Here is a 17,050-nt window from a genome sequence, read left to right as displayed (position 1 = left end):
GTAATGGATCAGTTGTTGCAAGGCGTCGTATTATAAAGGTTGGCTGCAGACGCACACCTCGGTTTGGGTGCACTAACACCCCCAGTATGTCACAAAAGGTATGCGTCGCCTGCCTTTACTATGCCATTCCTGGCATATGGGAAACCATTCACATCATCCACATCATCCACATCGTGGGCTGTGGTCACAGTTGCTCATGATGCACTTGGCAGAGTTGTGCTGTGTCAAGTGCATAGAAATTTCTCAGTCTAGACAACGAAAACATCAATACACAGTAACGGTTTTCTTGGGAACAATTGGCACACAGACAATAGGCCTACACCTACCGCAGGCATCGTCAACTGTGTTATCCAGTTTCTCCAAGCCATGCTTGACTACCAATCTGAAAGGCTTTGTTTTTACTTTTATTCCTTACTGATGTACCTTCTCCAGTACTATGGTGGCCCCTCACTGTACCTCTGACTCTCTGCCATGTTGTTTCTGCCCTACCTGTCTGGTATTATGGTTGACTCTAATTGTTATAGCTTCAAGGATTCCCCTTGAGTGCCCATTGTGTCATTTGTATAGACAGCTATCCACCTCCTTCCATTACATGTCGTGCCTCTTGACCGCTCTCTCACACAAGTGCCCATTATCTGTGCAGTGTGCACAGTCTCCTTCTCACTATCTGCCAATTACCAGCAAAGAAAACACCTATGCATTTCCTTTATAGACATCACTTATACAATCTGTGGTGCATGTCTCTTGAGCCGAGGTTGATTAAGCCTTTTAATACCCTGTAATATCTGTTGAACTTACTTTTTTTTATAACATATGGAACTTAATTGCCATTTAAATGATGAATCTCTTAAAGAGAGACATTTACTGAGGAAATAATGAGCCAGAATTTAATTGGACCTTGTTTATAAGAGAGCGGGGAATCAATGCAAGAAGATAGAATCATTTAATATTCATTTGTACTTGTGGATAAAGAATATCTTTGATGATTTCCAAGACCAAGCTGCACACAGAATGACTAATTGGGTTTTTTTTTTTTTTTTTTTTCAACTTTTACGTCAAACCCAGTCCAGTTTCACTGCATATTCATAGTGAATAACATAAGTAAAAAATGCAGCCTGAGCCGCTTTTCAGTGCATAGCTGACAGATATGAACCAGAATATTTTTGGACATTGTCAGAATTTCTCCCAGGCTGCTGCAAAACATGTCCATCAGAATAAATGAACTGTTTAAATACATTTTGTGTCAGTACCCTACTGTGAGTTGTGTTTTTTTAACTGCCTTGTTTTCAGTGTCATTACTTTGCAGATTGTAAACCCTGGAACTTCTAGCTTATATTGGTAAAGACAGGATCATTATTCAGTAAATGACTTGATTCTGTGTATATTTTGTTGCGTGTCTGCAAAGTTGGCCTCTTAGTCACTGTGAGTGCAGCAGCTCCCACTGTGCTGTTTGTTTTCTATCTTTGGAAGAGAGAAGTTCATGTTAATAAATGATCAGTGTTATAAATGCTCATAAAGGTTTGTTTACAATTGTGATGGTAAAACATTCTCAGCCCCATTTGTGAGAGAGGTCATCAAGATTTGTACAGTCAGAAGATACTGACTGAAGCTCCATCTATGGAGCTTTTTGTTGTATTTCTACATGCACCCGGAGAATATTTACTGTTGCCTGTCTTGTTAGAGTGGCTCTTTTCAGTTACACGCCCTTGGCTTTAATTCTTGCAGTGAGATAAGTACCTTAATTTCTTACAATAACCTAGTCGTAGCTTGTTTCCTTGGAAACAACCCTTTATTTGCCCAGTATGCCCATGGCACTCTTAGCATTTAGCATTTCAAAGTGGACACTTTAGCAATCTAAAACCACTGTCATCGTGTATCTGCTTCTCTTCTCTTCTCTTCTCTTCTCTTCTCTTCTCTTCTCTTCTCTTCTCTTCTCTTCTCTTCTCTTCTCTTCTCTTCTCTTCTCTTCTCTACGCATACATAATAATTAGACAATGCACAATCCCATACAGTTAATAGCAGGAGAATCTGCTGAAACTTCACCTTCATCCTTCAGAAAACAAGGCTAACTGTCATCAGGGCGGCCTCAGACAACTGTTTATGACCAGTATACTGTCCTTAAACAGTGAGTGTGAAGTGTAAATATCACAAGGAAACTGGGACAGGTTCCTTGATCAGGAGTTTACACTGTAAGAGCTGGTGTTTAACTTCAACACAATGCATGACTGACAAACAAATGGTCTAAGTTAAATAGTAAATACAGTGTGTCTACAGAAGCTCCCTTTGATGCCCCAGGCTGCCGACAAGAACAAATGATGGTGTCAAAGGCCGACTTCTATTATCTAGTTCATCTGATACTGGATGTTACCAGAGATGTAGACAGATGTAAATATCTGATAGACCTCATCATCGTGCCACTACATGTTTGCTCAATCCTTCATGTACCGATTGTGAGTGCAGTGGACTGTGAGATACTGAGCGCTCTGAAGGATTTGTAGTTTACATGATGTTGCTGCTATAATAAGGTACAAGAAAGTGGTATTTCTCAGCCACATTTGAAAGAGCATTGGAGGAAAATTGATTTTTGTGTGTGTGTGTGTGTGTGTGTGTGTCAAAAAAGGCATCCATCTCGAAAATGGATTATACCAAAATCTTAGTCTTCCTTTCTCCTACCCTAATATATCACTTTGCTGCTGTTTAAAAGTGCCAAATCTTTATTTATGTTTTTTTTTTTTTTTTTTTACTTAATTTTGTGTATATTTTGTATGGTCTGCATCAAATAGCTACTTAAGTTTTCCAATAGATGTTTTCAATCTTATTTGTGTCAGTGCTGAGGTATTTACAACATATGACAGGATTGCAAACACTAAAAAAACAGGAATAACCTGTTATATGTGTCAGGCGAAACCTGATGAGTAGGTTGTACGCTATTATACAACTGGTCATTGACCATAAGCCAAGCTGACAGGACAACCAGGTCTCCAAACACCACACCATGACAATGACATTCTGTAACTGATCTTAAACATACAGTGCATAGTAAAAGTTTCTCCAAGATTAGAGAAAGTGCTTGATATGTTGTCTGATATCTGAGTAAATAAAGCAGGCAGACATGTTGGCGTATAGTCACCAACTTATAGGACATGGACTGTAGGACAATTGTTGTGAAGTTTATGATCCTTGTGGCTGTGCCTGGTAGTAACACTCGTGCATGTTTTAACCCCCTTGGTTTTATGTTGGTGACATAATGTGCCGAACAATGTGAACACAACACAAACTTTCTTTTAACCATTCATAAACACAACAAGCATACACAACTAAATGAATAAAACAGAGATGTGGCTGCACCCTCATGCCCTCTGTGTTCTTGAAACTGTCACAGAGGAGAAAACAGCTGCCAAGTAGTTTTAGTTTGAAGGTTTAATCGTTTTACAATGATCACTATTATTGAGTATGGAATAGATGCCACTGAAGAGACTTGACACAGTCCACAGTAGCTGCCACTAATCCACAGTAGAGCCCTCTCTTCCTAAAAAGGTGGAGATGTTGGGGCCCATAAATCAAGGGACACAATAATGGCTCTATTCATTTTTCATTTTGCTCCATGTTACTTTAAATGATAAATGATCCCCCTGTTAGGGATTGGCTATGGCTCATGTGTCAGTGATGCACAACATTGTCAGCCTTAATATCCAGAGTTTGAAGTTATGATGGTAGTAAATACAGACATCAATGTGGAAAAGCTTTGTGGATGATGTGAATGGTGAGGCGGCCACCTCACTGCTGTTGACCTCTAACAGCATCATCATGTGCTGAGGCCATTGCTGTTGTTGAAGATTTGTGCGATGTAGTAGTACTTTGGTTACATTTTCTTCTAAATAATAGAGTTTCATGACATTGAGTTCCAATGGGTGTTGTATTGAATGTTGAAGAATGTTGAATGAGAATAAAAGTAACAGTAATTTAGTGATGCCCTGAGAGTTGGTTGTTAACCAGATGTGTCATGTCATATCATTTGTAATAGTCATGTTTGTGTCTTTTCAGACTTGAAATTGTCGCATTAAAAACCTGTCACTCAAACACCGTAAGTCATTTCCACCGTTTTCCCTCTTTTTCAGATCTAAGTAGTCTCTTTCTAATGATTTTCCTCATTCCCCTTTTCATAGCCGTGGAGTTATTGCTAGGTGACAGTCAGCAAAATGATTCAGGCTTTCAAGTGGAGAAAAGAACCCCAGGGAATAATCAAAACCCCCCTATGTCTGTGGCGAGAGGCTTTTGTCAAGGCCACCACTCAGCTGTAAGGCCCCTTGATAGTTTGAGCTTTCTCTCCTACAATCACTTTGTTTCTGTGAGGTACCTGCAAACCTGCGCACTGTTGAATAAAAGCATCCCCTGTTTCTCATTTCCTCCCTGAATTCTGAAAAAAAAACTTCAGGAAATTGCTCCTATAAACTTGTGACCTGGAAAAAATTTAGAGGGAATTGATTTGCGAGAGTGGAATAGCTATACGCCCAAGCTTTTTTTTTTTTTTATCTTTTGAGAATAAGAGTGAGAGCAATAAGTATTGATTTGAAGACCCTCATTACGTTCTTCTCTTGCTGTATAATTAATTCTGTCTAGAGAGTAAGGAAATTATAAGGTCAGAAGCAAACAAATATCTCCAGTTGCCTGAACAGACCTATTGGACACACGTCAACTCAGCTGCTCCCAAAGATGACTTATCTAATGTCAGAGATAACATCCCTAAAGTCCATTTTCTTGATTGTTGTAAGAAAATGGTTCACCTAGGCTTACATGACCCTGTGAGCTTTAATTGTTTTATTTTATATCATCAGTCTCTAAAGTCCTCATTTTAATCTAATAGCTCTTAATAGCAACAGCTTTGAGGGGAAACCAACCATCTGAACCTGATGTCCTAATTGTGATGCTTTACAAGTTCTGTAGGTTTTCTAATGATAGGTTTAGGTAAGTGCTTGATTAGTAGTACAGTAGGTATCAACTGATATGGCTTTTTGTCAGGGCAGATTCCTGTACTAGTAATTTGTAATCAAGGAGACCTGTAACTGATGTTTTGATCTCATATGGTAACAAAAATCTACAGCTACATGAGGTCTTTCACTGTGGTGTCCAGGCGTCACTATTATTTCTTTTTTCAGTGCGAGACTCCTCTGAATTATGTTTTAGCTAAGATTAGATTAGATTTGGCTTTATTTGTCCCACAGTGGGGGTATCATACAAATGTCTCTCTCTCTCTCTCTCTCTCTCTCTCTCTCTCCCCTCCTCAGTTTGTTTTGAATCAGTAGTTAACCATGTCCAATACTGACAATTGAAAAAATACCGAACCCAATAATGGAGCAGGCTGATTGGTCGCTGCTGTAATATCCCCTCGCAGTGATGCAGTTGCAGTGGAGCAAGCCTAATGGAGATGTTCTTCAGATATGGCATCAGAGGTGATGAATGTGTTGAACTGCTGCAAGTGTTGCTCCAGAACAAAGCCGCTGGGACAACTGATCACAGGCAGGCAAGCTCTAATGAGAACAGCAGAAGACGATGAGCTTCGACCCCCTCCATCTTTCCTTCACTGACCTCGGCCTTTATCTCTCTCCATTGGTGCAGCCTGCTCTCCCACCCTCTTGCTCTTTGTCACTCACATTCTTTCAACAAACAAAGCCAATTCCATAAATCTCTGGAGAAGCAGTTTCCAGTGAATAGTTGCCCCAGCCAGAAAACAATGGTTTAGGTATTTGGATTGACCACTTAATCCCGGGCAGCAGGTTTTTTGTAAAAGGCAGAAATTGGAGAAAGAAAACAGATAAAGCTCATGAGGCATCAATGAAGTGCCAAAATGGAACCGACTCAAGTTCACTGCTGACTGTGATCAGTCGCATCTTCTGAATCTGTTGAGCACATATGTTTTGTATTTTCTGTGGGGTACAAATTAGAGTGCTGAAGACTGGTGCAGCATATTCCTGCTTATACTGGCTATTGCTATACTGTAGCTTATATCCACTTTATGTAACATTTTTTAAATAAGCTCCTGTGAAAAACCTGTGGGGCGCGTCACAGGAGAAATGCACTGCCGTAAAGGAGGCAATGTTCTGAATTGTCTCAGCAGCAGCTGTCTTCGGGAGGAACGGGAGAAAAGTGAGGTCAAGGATAAGACACAAGCAATTACACCAACCTGTTTAGCATTAGCATTAGCTCACTGTAACAACCTGTACATCCCTGCAGCCCCTTGGTCCTCAAAGAGTGAATTGAGGGGGCTCACACCAGTATCAGCTATGTACTCTGGGATGAATTATGGATGCATTGAATCACCGAGATTTATGGCCTATGTGGTTAGTGGGCTGACTGTGGTGTGAGTTATGGGTCATGGTTTCATGTTGGATATTGACCGCACTGACCGATCGCTCCTAGGAGGCATGCTGGGATAGTAGGGGTCGAGTTTTGGTGGTGTGTTATGTCTATATGTGGGGGTTGTATTGATCTGCCTCATTAAAGTACATGTGAATACCATAACGTTTTTGGCAACCTGAACCCTTATTGTTTTGTAAAGTCTATGCATAGATAGTCAATTATAATGTCTGTGTTTCTTGACTTGAATACATATGTAGGCATATATACTGTAGGTATTTATATTTTTCATTTCTAGTTATTGATTGTGGCATCATTGGTAGAAAATCTGCAGTTACTGGATTTTTGGCCTGTGAAAACTTGGCTGGGGAAGAGGATTATCTCCTCAATAACTCCTGCCACCATGATATATTTCAGTCCTCATAGAGCTTATGTGTGAATATTTACTACTGAAGCAGAGATGTTGGAGATAAAGCGCATTTACGATCCAAAGAAAAGCATGTCTATAGACAGTTTGCATGGGGTTGGTTGGGTCCTGCCAATTTCAAATGAGGTGCAAAGTACATTCTTTCTTAACTACATACCATTACTGAAAAAGACAAAAGAGCATTGTAAAAGATAGAATTATTTTGGCACAAATTTATTGTATAAAAGTGAACATCCTGCCAAAAAACAAAAACATATCTCTCTCAGATGCTACCAACCCCAGTCCCTCAATCATTTCTCAAACAATTTAACACCAGTTTCACATGGTTCATCTGGAGAAACAAATCACCCAGGATAGAGCCCTCTCCTCTCCTTGGAAGTGGCACACAGAGCAAGCACATCCGCCGATGTGGAAACAAATTGAACAGCATCATCTAAACAATTTGAAATTGGATTCAGTACCATATATGAGCTGTCTAAATTCCCTTCTGACTACAACAATAAACCCAGTCACTTACATTTAAGATTTGACAACAAGTTACAGTAGGAAATAAACAGGCTATTTTCAAGCTATCTTGACAAATCTCCTTTTCACATAAATCCTTCTTTGCCTAAAGGTCTTAGACACAGTATCACAAAATTGTGGTTCACAAAGGGTATCAAAACTTTTTGGAGTCCGTTCAAAGATGGGACACTTGGTGACCAGGCACTTAATTATCTCAGAAGAGGGTGGTCACCTGCAATCACTAGGTGAGCTTGCTCTAGATAAACTTGTACATGATAAACCGGTGTGAGAGAGTATCTCAGGAATTAGGAATTAGGCATTAGGGGTGAAAAGCAAATGGGAAGATCTCGAGTGTAATTTTAAAGAAGCCGACTGGGAAGACCTTTGCACATGGGACTCAGTACTTCTCTTATACTAGACATAAAACTACATGAAACAACCTTATACTGTATTATACTCCTGAAAGACTGCATAGTACTGTATAAGCCTCAGTAGCAGATCTGCTAAAGATGTAAAACTGAAGTAAGGATATTGATACACATGCTCTGGGCGTTTTCATGTCGAAATTCATACTGGACCTCAATACTCAAGGTGCTTATCGACATCACAGGAGTAGCCTATCCATCCCTGCAGAGCCAAGAGTAACCTTATTGGCTGACACGCCCACGATAAAAAACAATAATAACTACCCCGGCTTTTTAAAAATTGTAATTTACTGTAACTCTGTGACAAAGTACATATTCTGTAGGAATTAGTGGTCAGACCTAAAGGGAGGGAGGGGTGTGAGGCTGGGAGGAATGTGCTGACCTAATATTTATGTTCATATTCTTGTACACTGTGGCATTATTAAGCCCAAGGGCTGTTGTGTTAGAAAAAAGACAATGTTGAAAAAAAAAAGAATTAAAATACATCTCTTACAAACCATATTAATCAAATATTCATGGTGCACTCAGCCATGATGCTGTTTTGGCTGACGCTCTGACAGCCTTTTGACAAGACTCAAAAAGGTGAATCTCACTCAGCTGGTGCAGAGGGCAGAAATGCAAACAATAGTGTTGTTGACATATGCACTGTGTGTGACACTGTTTAATCTGGTGTCTGCCACCCACAAAACAAACTACACTCCACCGAGAAAACACTACATACATCTGCATGCTCTTGTTTGTTTCATTAAAAAAAAAAGTATTTCATAACAAATGCATTACTTTGGGAAAAAAAGGACATTTTCATGCGGTGTTGTGTTATTTCCACCTGTGGTTGACGTTGCCAATTCCTTTCTGAAAACTGATGTTTCTTCCAGCGAATATTGATTCCTTTGCAGTGTGAATCATCAAGAATGATATGAGAGTGAGTGACCGTGTGGAATACCAATAATGCATTTCTTACTCTAAACAAACGTGATTAACTATTGGTACTGTGATCCAAACACTGCTGCTGGTCAGGTACCAGGTGGGGAAAATAGCAACATTAGATGTAATATGGCAGATGCGTCTGTGATAATGAACATTTTGAAGGGACTGAGATGGTTTCCTGTGAGTTATGATTCAAAATAAAGTATCATATAAAGATGATTTATGAGCCACTTTTCAGTGCAATTGAATTAAGTTTTATATGCAAAATATGCAGCCTAAGTATTAAACAGTAATAAACAGGATTTATCTTTGGCGACACGCCACACTGCTGGTACCTTATTCTTCCCTCACCACACCACCACCACCAACACTCATTCACACAACCATTCATCCATCATTGTTTTTGTTTTTTTTGTTTGTGGGTTATTGAAGATTATTGGATGTTTGTTAATGGAATTGATATGGGACACTAAACCCACTCCTCCTGTTTGGATCGCTTTGATTATTATTATTACTAATTATTGAAATGTGACTTTATGGCTTCCTGATTTATTTGTGATAACATCCCTGAAAGATTAAATAACTTGGGTTACACTAATTGTGATTAATTGTGATCAGTTGAATTTCCAATTTCCACGATTCTGAGAGACATACAGTGAATATGTTTTTTTTTTGTAGCAGGATTAGGTTGTAAAACAATCAGTCCCTGAGAAGTGACAGATTAGTGTCTGTCTCGCGCCCATTAACTTTTAGATACTGTTGAGCTTTAAGTCACGCTACAACAAACGTGCTATACTAATGGGCTGTTACATTCATAAATAGTCGACTTTAGTCGAGGCAGCTCTGTGACAGGACAGATGGTGGATGCATGTACAGGGTTTGACTCATGCCAAAACAAAAGTGTTCATAAGTCAGAAGTAATAACCATAAACTTTACAGCTGCACTGTCATTACTTGGTTTGTGTTGCATGTCTTTTTGTTTTTGATTGTGATGACACCTGTCTTTCAACTTACATTTCCCTGGAAGTCTGTGACTGGCTTTTTGTTTGCTGTTCAGCCATGGTGCCACTCTGGGCTCATCTTCGTATTTAAGTTTCGGGTGGAGCTCTTTGAGAGAGATTCTGTGAAAATACGCGGAGTGATCTGTAGGTGGATGCGTGCGCAAGAGTGTGGGAGACATGCACATTACTTTGCACAAGGGAAACTGTAAAACTAAAAATCAAGTGTGGCCACTGAAAATGCATCACATCACTGATGCAGCACAAACCACTAATGGAGTCAGCACGGGGGTTACTCAGTGCTGAGTGAAGGCTATTGAAAACCACCGATTCGCATGCTTTCATCTCATGCCGTAAGTGTCCGCCTTGAAAACATTAAGTTCTATAAAGCGAGGGAGGGACGCTCTTGTCTCTCAAAAGGAGAAAGGAAGAGGGAAAAAAACACATTTACCTTGGTGCATTTTTGAAGAACAAGTGTCAGCATGAGCAAGTGAGGATAGAACAAGGAGGATTGATGTTTTTTGTTAAGTGTCCCAGACTAGCTCACACAGGACGCCCTCCTCACCTTGTCTCCCTCTGGTGACAGCCAGTTCTCGAGAGCCAGTAACAGGCGCCTTCCTCAACCTGGAGTCTGCTGCAGCTTGGCTGCAGACTAGAGTGCACTCAGTGACCTTACACTTAAGCCACAGTTGTATTCCAACGAGCACCATGAAAGTACCGTATGTGGGGCTGGATGTGTTCACGGTATCAATACATCTTCGGTAACTGTTGTCCGTTTGTGGACCTGTCCATCTGCACTGAGTGTGTTGCATGTGCATAGACAAGTGTGAGTGTATGTGTGTGGCTGTGGTGTGTGCTTAGCTCCTGTCATGTCAGTGAGGAGGTGGCACTGTACTGTGCAATAAGAGCAGTCAGCCTGCAGGCAGCACTGGCCATCTGGACACATGATGAGGAGCCTGGCCCAGACATCAGTCATTTTCTTTCCAATCCCTCTCAGTGTTATCAGATTTCTGTCTCTTTTTGCTGTCTGTATATCAATCAGCCATCATGATGCACTGTATTTAACCATGTCTCTCTTCTCTCCTTTTTGTTCTCCACCTGTCTCTTTCTGATCTCTCTCTCTATCCCTCCTTCTTTCCCTCTTCTCCTCTTGTCTCTTTTCTCCCTGCAGTTTGCTGTTTTGTGGTCCACAAGAGGTGCCATGAATTTGTCACGTTTTGCTGCCCAGGGGCAGATAAGGGCCCTGACACAGATGTAAGTAAACCTGTTGCCTCTCACGTGTTCATCTGTGAGAAGGTGCCGTTTCCTCTCATTACTCCAAAGTAGAGCACAGACCTGCCTCTTCTCTGAGCAGGTGGGGTCTCTTTGACAGCTGCAGACCTGACAGATACTGTACTGTATCCTTGCTGCGTTGTGAAGCGGTGGTCTGTAGCAGACGAAAACCAAAACTTTCTCTTCTCTCTGAAAAACACCTAAAGCTGCAAACTGCATACTGTAGTGCTACAATTTCAATTAGAACAATGTCTCTCTGAAATGATAAAATTATCTCCTGTTTGAGTGATACTGATGATTAGATAGATAATGAAGACTGAAGAAAAGATATAGTTCATATTAATAATGTAAACTTTGTTAATATATCTTAAAAGAAGAGTTGTTTTACTCTGGTAGAAAGCAGGAATGAAGGCCATTTAAATGTTAAAAACTCTTGATCTGTGATTGAAGTGCAGCAACAGATGGTTAATTCAGTTCATTCAATGTCAGTTTTCCAGTTGGCTCACTGGCCGCAAGGTTTAGGAAAAGTAATTCCAGCCCCAACTGTCATCATTGCAAGATGAACTTTAGATCGTCCTCTTCTTTTTAGAAAACCTCCTGCAATTTTTCCCCCAAAATATAATTGTGACTTAACAACAGACTGACAGCGACCTGTCTCCCTGAAAGGGTCACAGTATAACTCTAAATAATAATTCTAATTCATCAGGACTGAGTTCAGACAAAAGCCGATTGGCAGATTACTGTGCCATTAGCGATGACCTTATCTGGCCCAGAGACAGATGGGAAATGTTGTATCGGTGGCCAAAGCCAACACACCTACATCTGTTTTTGCCAGGCCAAGAGATGCTACACCGAATGAACAGCTGGTTTCCCTGCAAGATTTTAGATTTTTTTTTCTAGCAGTAATATGGATTCACTGAGCAGAATTGGCAACATCAAATGCATTAAAAAGGATTCCTTTAATTGGACCATCAAAATAGTTTGAGATGCTCGATAAATATCAGCACTTGTGTGACACGTTCACTGAGGTCTCCCATTCGCTCCTTCATTGGCTGCAAGCACCAACTACTGTATGTGCCATCAGCTGCTTCTTGCCTGCTTGATAAGTGTGAAACTCCATTTACATGCCTCCTTGCCTGCCGGGCATGCGTAGCCTCTGAGCGTTACAGCAGCACAGCCCGGCCTGTGTAATTGGAGATATGTCAGTGTGTCATTCAGGATCATCAACCCAGACTCTTTAAATAGAGCACGCCATGGATGACACGGAAGCCGTAACAGCAGAAAATAGTCTGAGCAGGGGGATTCTGGGGCTCAGAGTAGTGAGGGAACATCAGGGTTATCAATAACGAGACAGTTGACTTTTAATGACCCTTGACATCTGCGTGTTGTGATTCCAGTCTCCTAATTTTGTTTCATGTGAAACGTATGAAAGACCTTTGTAAATTTACCAGGATCTCCTTATTCATTCATATTTTAACCATTTGGAAATGTTTAAAATGAATAATACTGTATGAAGTAGAATTAGAACCTTTTGTCCAACCTTATTACATTGTGACCTTATTGAACCCTATCCTTTAAGTCTACAGTATTTCCTGCTGCTGCACTTAGATATACAGTATGGATAATGTGTTTTGTACCATGTTCTTATCTAATATCCCAACAGTGTTAAAGAGGTACTGTACTAATGTGTAGAAATCCAATTCCGAGCAAACTTGACTCAGAGGAAAGGGGTGTTAAATTATTCTGAGGCTTTTGTTCAACTCTGCTGAGATTATGACTGTAACAACTCTACAACTTTTGTGACCACATGGCTGCCAACCACCAGCTAAATATCTCTCCTTTAAAAATGCATGAGTATGTTATCTCCTCCCATTTCAAAAATATTTGAAGCTCCTTTTTAATATACATTTCTGTGCACTTAGCAGTACCGTTGCCAGGGGCAACCACACTTATTACATGGCTTGGTGCCTCCCAGGCGTACAATTCAGGAAGGCAATAACTCCCATGGCCAGCAAATATCCTGAAGATCTGCAGTATCTAGGCTACCTGCATTTTATGACTCATGTCTGTATTTTATAACTCCCCTACTGGAAGAAACAAAGTGTGCGCAAAGATGCCAAAAAGAGCCTCTAGATCTTTTCAGCTGCAGTCTTGGCATGAGCGGCTGGCCTTGGTTAACCATGAATACATTCTTCCTCGCAGCTACAGCCTCAGGGTGTTGTTTCAAGGGCAGGATAGGCCGCACATAATACACATTACTCGCACATGAGAGCTTTAGTTTGTGGGCGCCGTCTCTGTGGAGAGAGCCAGCGCTTGATTCTTCCATCGATTTCAGAGTGATTGAATGTCTGCCGGGTCACAGGCTTCCTGCTCAAAATACTAAAATTCTGCTTCTCATTGAATTTGTCATGTAAACTGGTAAAAATGATACAGGTAAACGGTGCACAACTAGTAACAAGCTGTGTCTCCTGAGCATGTGAAGACCTTGTCTGCAATGACTCAACTTTCATGCCAAACGCAGCATCACAGTGTGAAGGTTACATTTCAATTTTAAGAAAAGGAGGAATTTTGTAAATCTTAAGATTGAAATTTGGGTCTTTCTTTGGTTTCTGTAGACTTGAACTATTACTTAGTATTCTGTGTAAATGGAATTGCATGCCAGGTGTTGTTTGTTAATAAATTATTTCTAGTGATCTGTAATAGTATCACTTGTAATCACATTCCATGAGTTAGTCTGATTAAACCACTTAATTTGACAAAATGTTTTTGTTCAACTGCCAGGTGTAACGTTACGGGCAGCTTGAGTAAGTTCAGCGCTTTACAGGACGAGCCAATCAATAATGCAAGAGCTTCCCGTTTCACTACAGGGGCTCAGCAGATGAAACTGAGAGGTCTGATGTGCTTGCGTTTGCAGGAGCGTGTGGCTGCTGCATCATTGATGTCCACTCAACGAGTGCAGCACACATGACCCAGGGCAATCTGCAAGTCTTTTTGCACTGATTTCCCCTCAGCTTACATACACACACACACGCATGCACACACACACACGCACTCAGACAGTCACCCCTATCCCCTCAGGGCTGTTCAGTGCACAGATAGCTGTTGCAGAGTAACAGAGTTAAGCAGGAGCACAGTGCCCTTTCTGTATCCTCTGCTTGGAAACAGACAGAACTGACCTGAGGGCGACACGACCGCATGGCAGAGCTCAAACAGAAACTCAGGAAATTCTCCAATGCCATTTTGAATGTCCATCCTGCAGGATATTATGCAAATGATCCACAATATCCATCAACCAAATGGTATCAGAAACACATCCTCAAATCAGTTAAAGGGATGCAGTCACAAGGTATGAGCAGGCCTTCACTTAATCTGAGAGAAATAATACTGAGTAATGCTTTAGGCAGGTCAAATATTTAAAAGGACAAATCACACAGGAGGAGATGGTTTGGACAGACTTCAGCAGGTCTGGGGAAAATAGGTGTTCTGGTGACAGGGCTTGGGACACACACCGTCTCAATTACAAGGACTGTGCTTGGGAATTGAAAAACAAGATTAAACTGGAGTGAAGCGAAATTACATCATCAGCTCCACAGGCATTTTCGGTTGTCACGGGCAATGGAGCATTTCGCCTGTGTTTTTAGTCCATTTTCTTCCAGCGATGGTGTTGGACATCTCATTTGAACAGGCCTGTTCTGGCCCAGAAGTTGTCTATAAACAGCTGGACATGGTGTTCACTTTTGACTCAAGCACCTTTAAGTGAGTGGCTGAGGTCCTGGGGAGAGGATTCTGCTCGCTGTGATGTAAATATCAGTTTGCCAGTATGAATCACCACAAGACTGTTTGTGTTTTCAGTCAACCATACAGTTAGCATGGACAGTGGAAAGCAGCTTCATGTAGCTGTTGAACCATATAGCAGATGTGCGTTAAATGTTGTTTGAAGGAACAAGGTTTAAACTTCAAAAAGGAGTTGCCCTTTCCTCTTTAGAACGCTTTTCTCTCTAAAGACCAAAATCAGTGAAGAATAAAGGACTAACTCTTGGCTCATGTCTTTAAAATGAACAAAGAAAAGCTTGTTAGTGCCCAGACCTCAAATAGGAAGCTGTGCCTGTGCAGACCACACTCCAGGCGAGTGAAACCTGCTGCTGAAATAAAAACCAAAAAGAAATGTTTGAAAAGAATTGTATCCCAAAACCTTGCAGTATAGTCTCTGAGTGGGATGTTTTACTTCGAGTAGTATTCAATGTTTGTCTGAATGCAAATATAGCCACTCATGACATGTGTGACGTAATTGCCTCTGTATCAGTGTCAGCACAAGTCAGTCTCCCAAACCTTACTGAGTCAAATCCCAGCACATGCTTTTAGGACACGCCCCTACGTGAGCCCTGGCACAAACCCTAACTTCCAAGGAAACACGGACACAAAGAAACTTGACGCTGCATATTTGTGCTTAGTGGGCTGATTTTATTTTGGTCTATGGGTGCTGACATGTCCTGCAGGACTCTTGTGTCACTACTACACTGTTTTAACTAAATGAGATCATTGTAGACTCAAACATGCCTAAAAACACACAAGACATTCACACAAAATCACACCGGGGTACGTGCCAGATAGGATTATCTCTGTTGCCGGTAGCTGCAGCCAGCAGAGCGGGCACACGAGAGGAGACGTATAACAGCTACTCATGTCCTTCCACAGGGAATAAGAGAATGTGTTATGCTAATGTAGTGTATCTAATGAAGTTTGGCCTCTTTCACCGAGCTGTATTCTTTGTCTTAGATGAGCCACCCCCTGTGCGATGTGTTTGGAAATGTTGCTGTGGGTTTATCAGTTGAAATCCACATTAGCACCAGTTGCACAGAGGAGCATGGTCGGGAGTAAATCAAAGGAAGAAAAAAAAGGTCAAAAATGGGCGCCATTACTGTTTTTATGATTTGCTGATGGACCGGAGAACATACAAGCCTGGCAGAGTTTAGGATAGAGAAGTAGGGAGAGAAGGAAATGGAAAGGAGATCATTTCTAGATAATAAAGAAGACAGGACAAGATGGTGATGGATGAAGCATTGCAGAAAATACCAAGTCCATTTCAGGATTTGATTTTAGGGTCTGTTTGCTATAATGCACTGCTGCATCCTTCTCCTGGTTAGACAAATCCTCTAGCTGATACTGTAGATGCACTGGGACTGGATGTGCTGCAGGATGATGTTGTTTTGGCTCTGGGTTTCTTATTTTATTAATACAAGTACTTCAGGCCATGATAAATGACAGTGTTTTAGTCAAAAAGGCATGACAGATTGTTTCTACAGTACATGGAGCTGACTAATTTATGAAAAATTGTCTTCAGAGGATGTGCCCGTTCTCTATGCAGCAGCAAAAACACTGTTGGTCATAAATGTTAATGTTTCTGATGTAGATTTGCTCGGATTGTAGACCATGCATTATGCCTCGCAGTGGACTCCATATCTGATGAGGCAGAGGCTCATGAACTTCTCATCTTCGACCCTGAAGGAATTAAGTCTCCTGAGGGGACGCCGGCTAACATAAACAAATATGTGGGTCTTTCAGCAGCATGCTCATAACCAACTTCATACCCAAACTATGACGTGTGTAGATGTTGTAACAAGCACTCACACTACCAATTTCCATTAAACTGAATTGCTGTTAAAATTAAAACCCAGCGAAAGAGTTTTTAATTTAGGGCTGACCACACGAAGATGAGAATAGACGGTGTTTTGAGTTCCCATGCTCTGACAGACAAAAATAAAAAGAATAAGAACATAAGAGATTATTATTCTGTCTGGGAAGTGTTTACAGAGTTGGACTACGTATCTCTGTGGCTCTTTAGAGTGGTCTTTCCCTGGAGATGTGTGCCTCATACACAAGGTTGTGATATTGTACTTTCAACCAGGCATGATGTCATTATGATTGTGTTTTTTTTCACACAACATTGGATTAGTCCTAGCATGCAGGAATCAGAGGAAATGTACTTTTTGGTCGCTGTTGTTATGGGTTGAACTTTTCTTTCTTCTGAAAAGAAAACTGGAGAAAAAAAAAAGACTGAGTTGTAATTATGTTATCTGCACAATGTTACCTTTATCTTGCATGCTGCTGCTGAGACACGATTCAAGGCAGCAGTTTAATTCAAT

General features: G+C 40.9%; 1 protein-coding gene across 2 annotated transcripts in view; it reads left to right on the top strand.

The window, feature by feature from the left end:
* prkcaa (protein kinase C, alpha, a) overlaps nucleotides 1–17,050 on the top strand; it is a 133,655-nt gene that overhangs the window by 42,664 nt on the left and 73,941 nt on the right. For both annotated transcript variants that reach the window (XM_085773428.1, XM_085773420.1), the window contains exon 3: nucleotides 10,807–10,889. In XM_085773428.1, the coding sequence (XP_085629554.1) occupies nucleotides 10,807–10,889 (83 nt within the window). The remainder of the gene's footprint in view (nucleotides 1–10,806; nucleotides 10,890–17,050) is intronic.

This window comes from Trachurus japonicus, chromosome 1 (assembly GCF_045865225.1).
Source record: "Trachurus japonicus isolate A0001 chromosome 1, Traja_1.0".
NCBI classification, from domain to species: Eukaryota; Metazoa; Chordata; class Actinopteri; order Carangiformes; family Carangidae; genus Trachurus; species Trachurus japonicus.
This window is presented reverse-complemented; position numbering and strand designations above follow the sequence as displayed.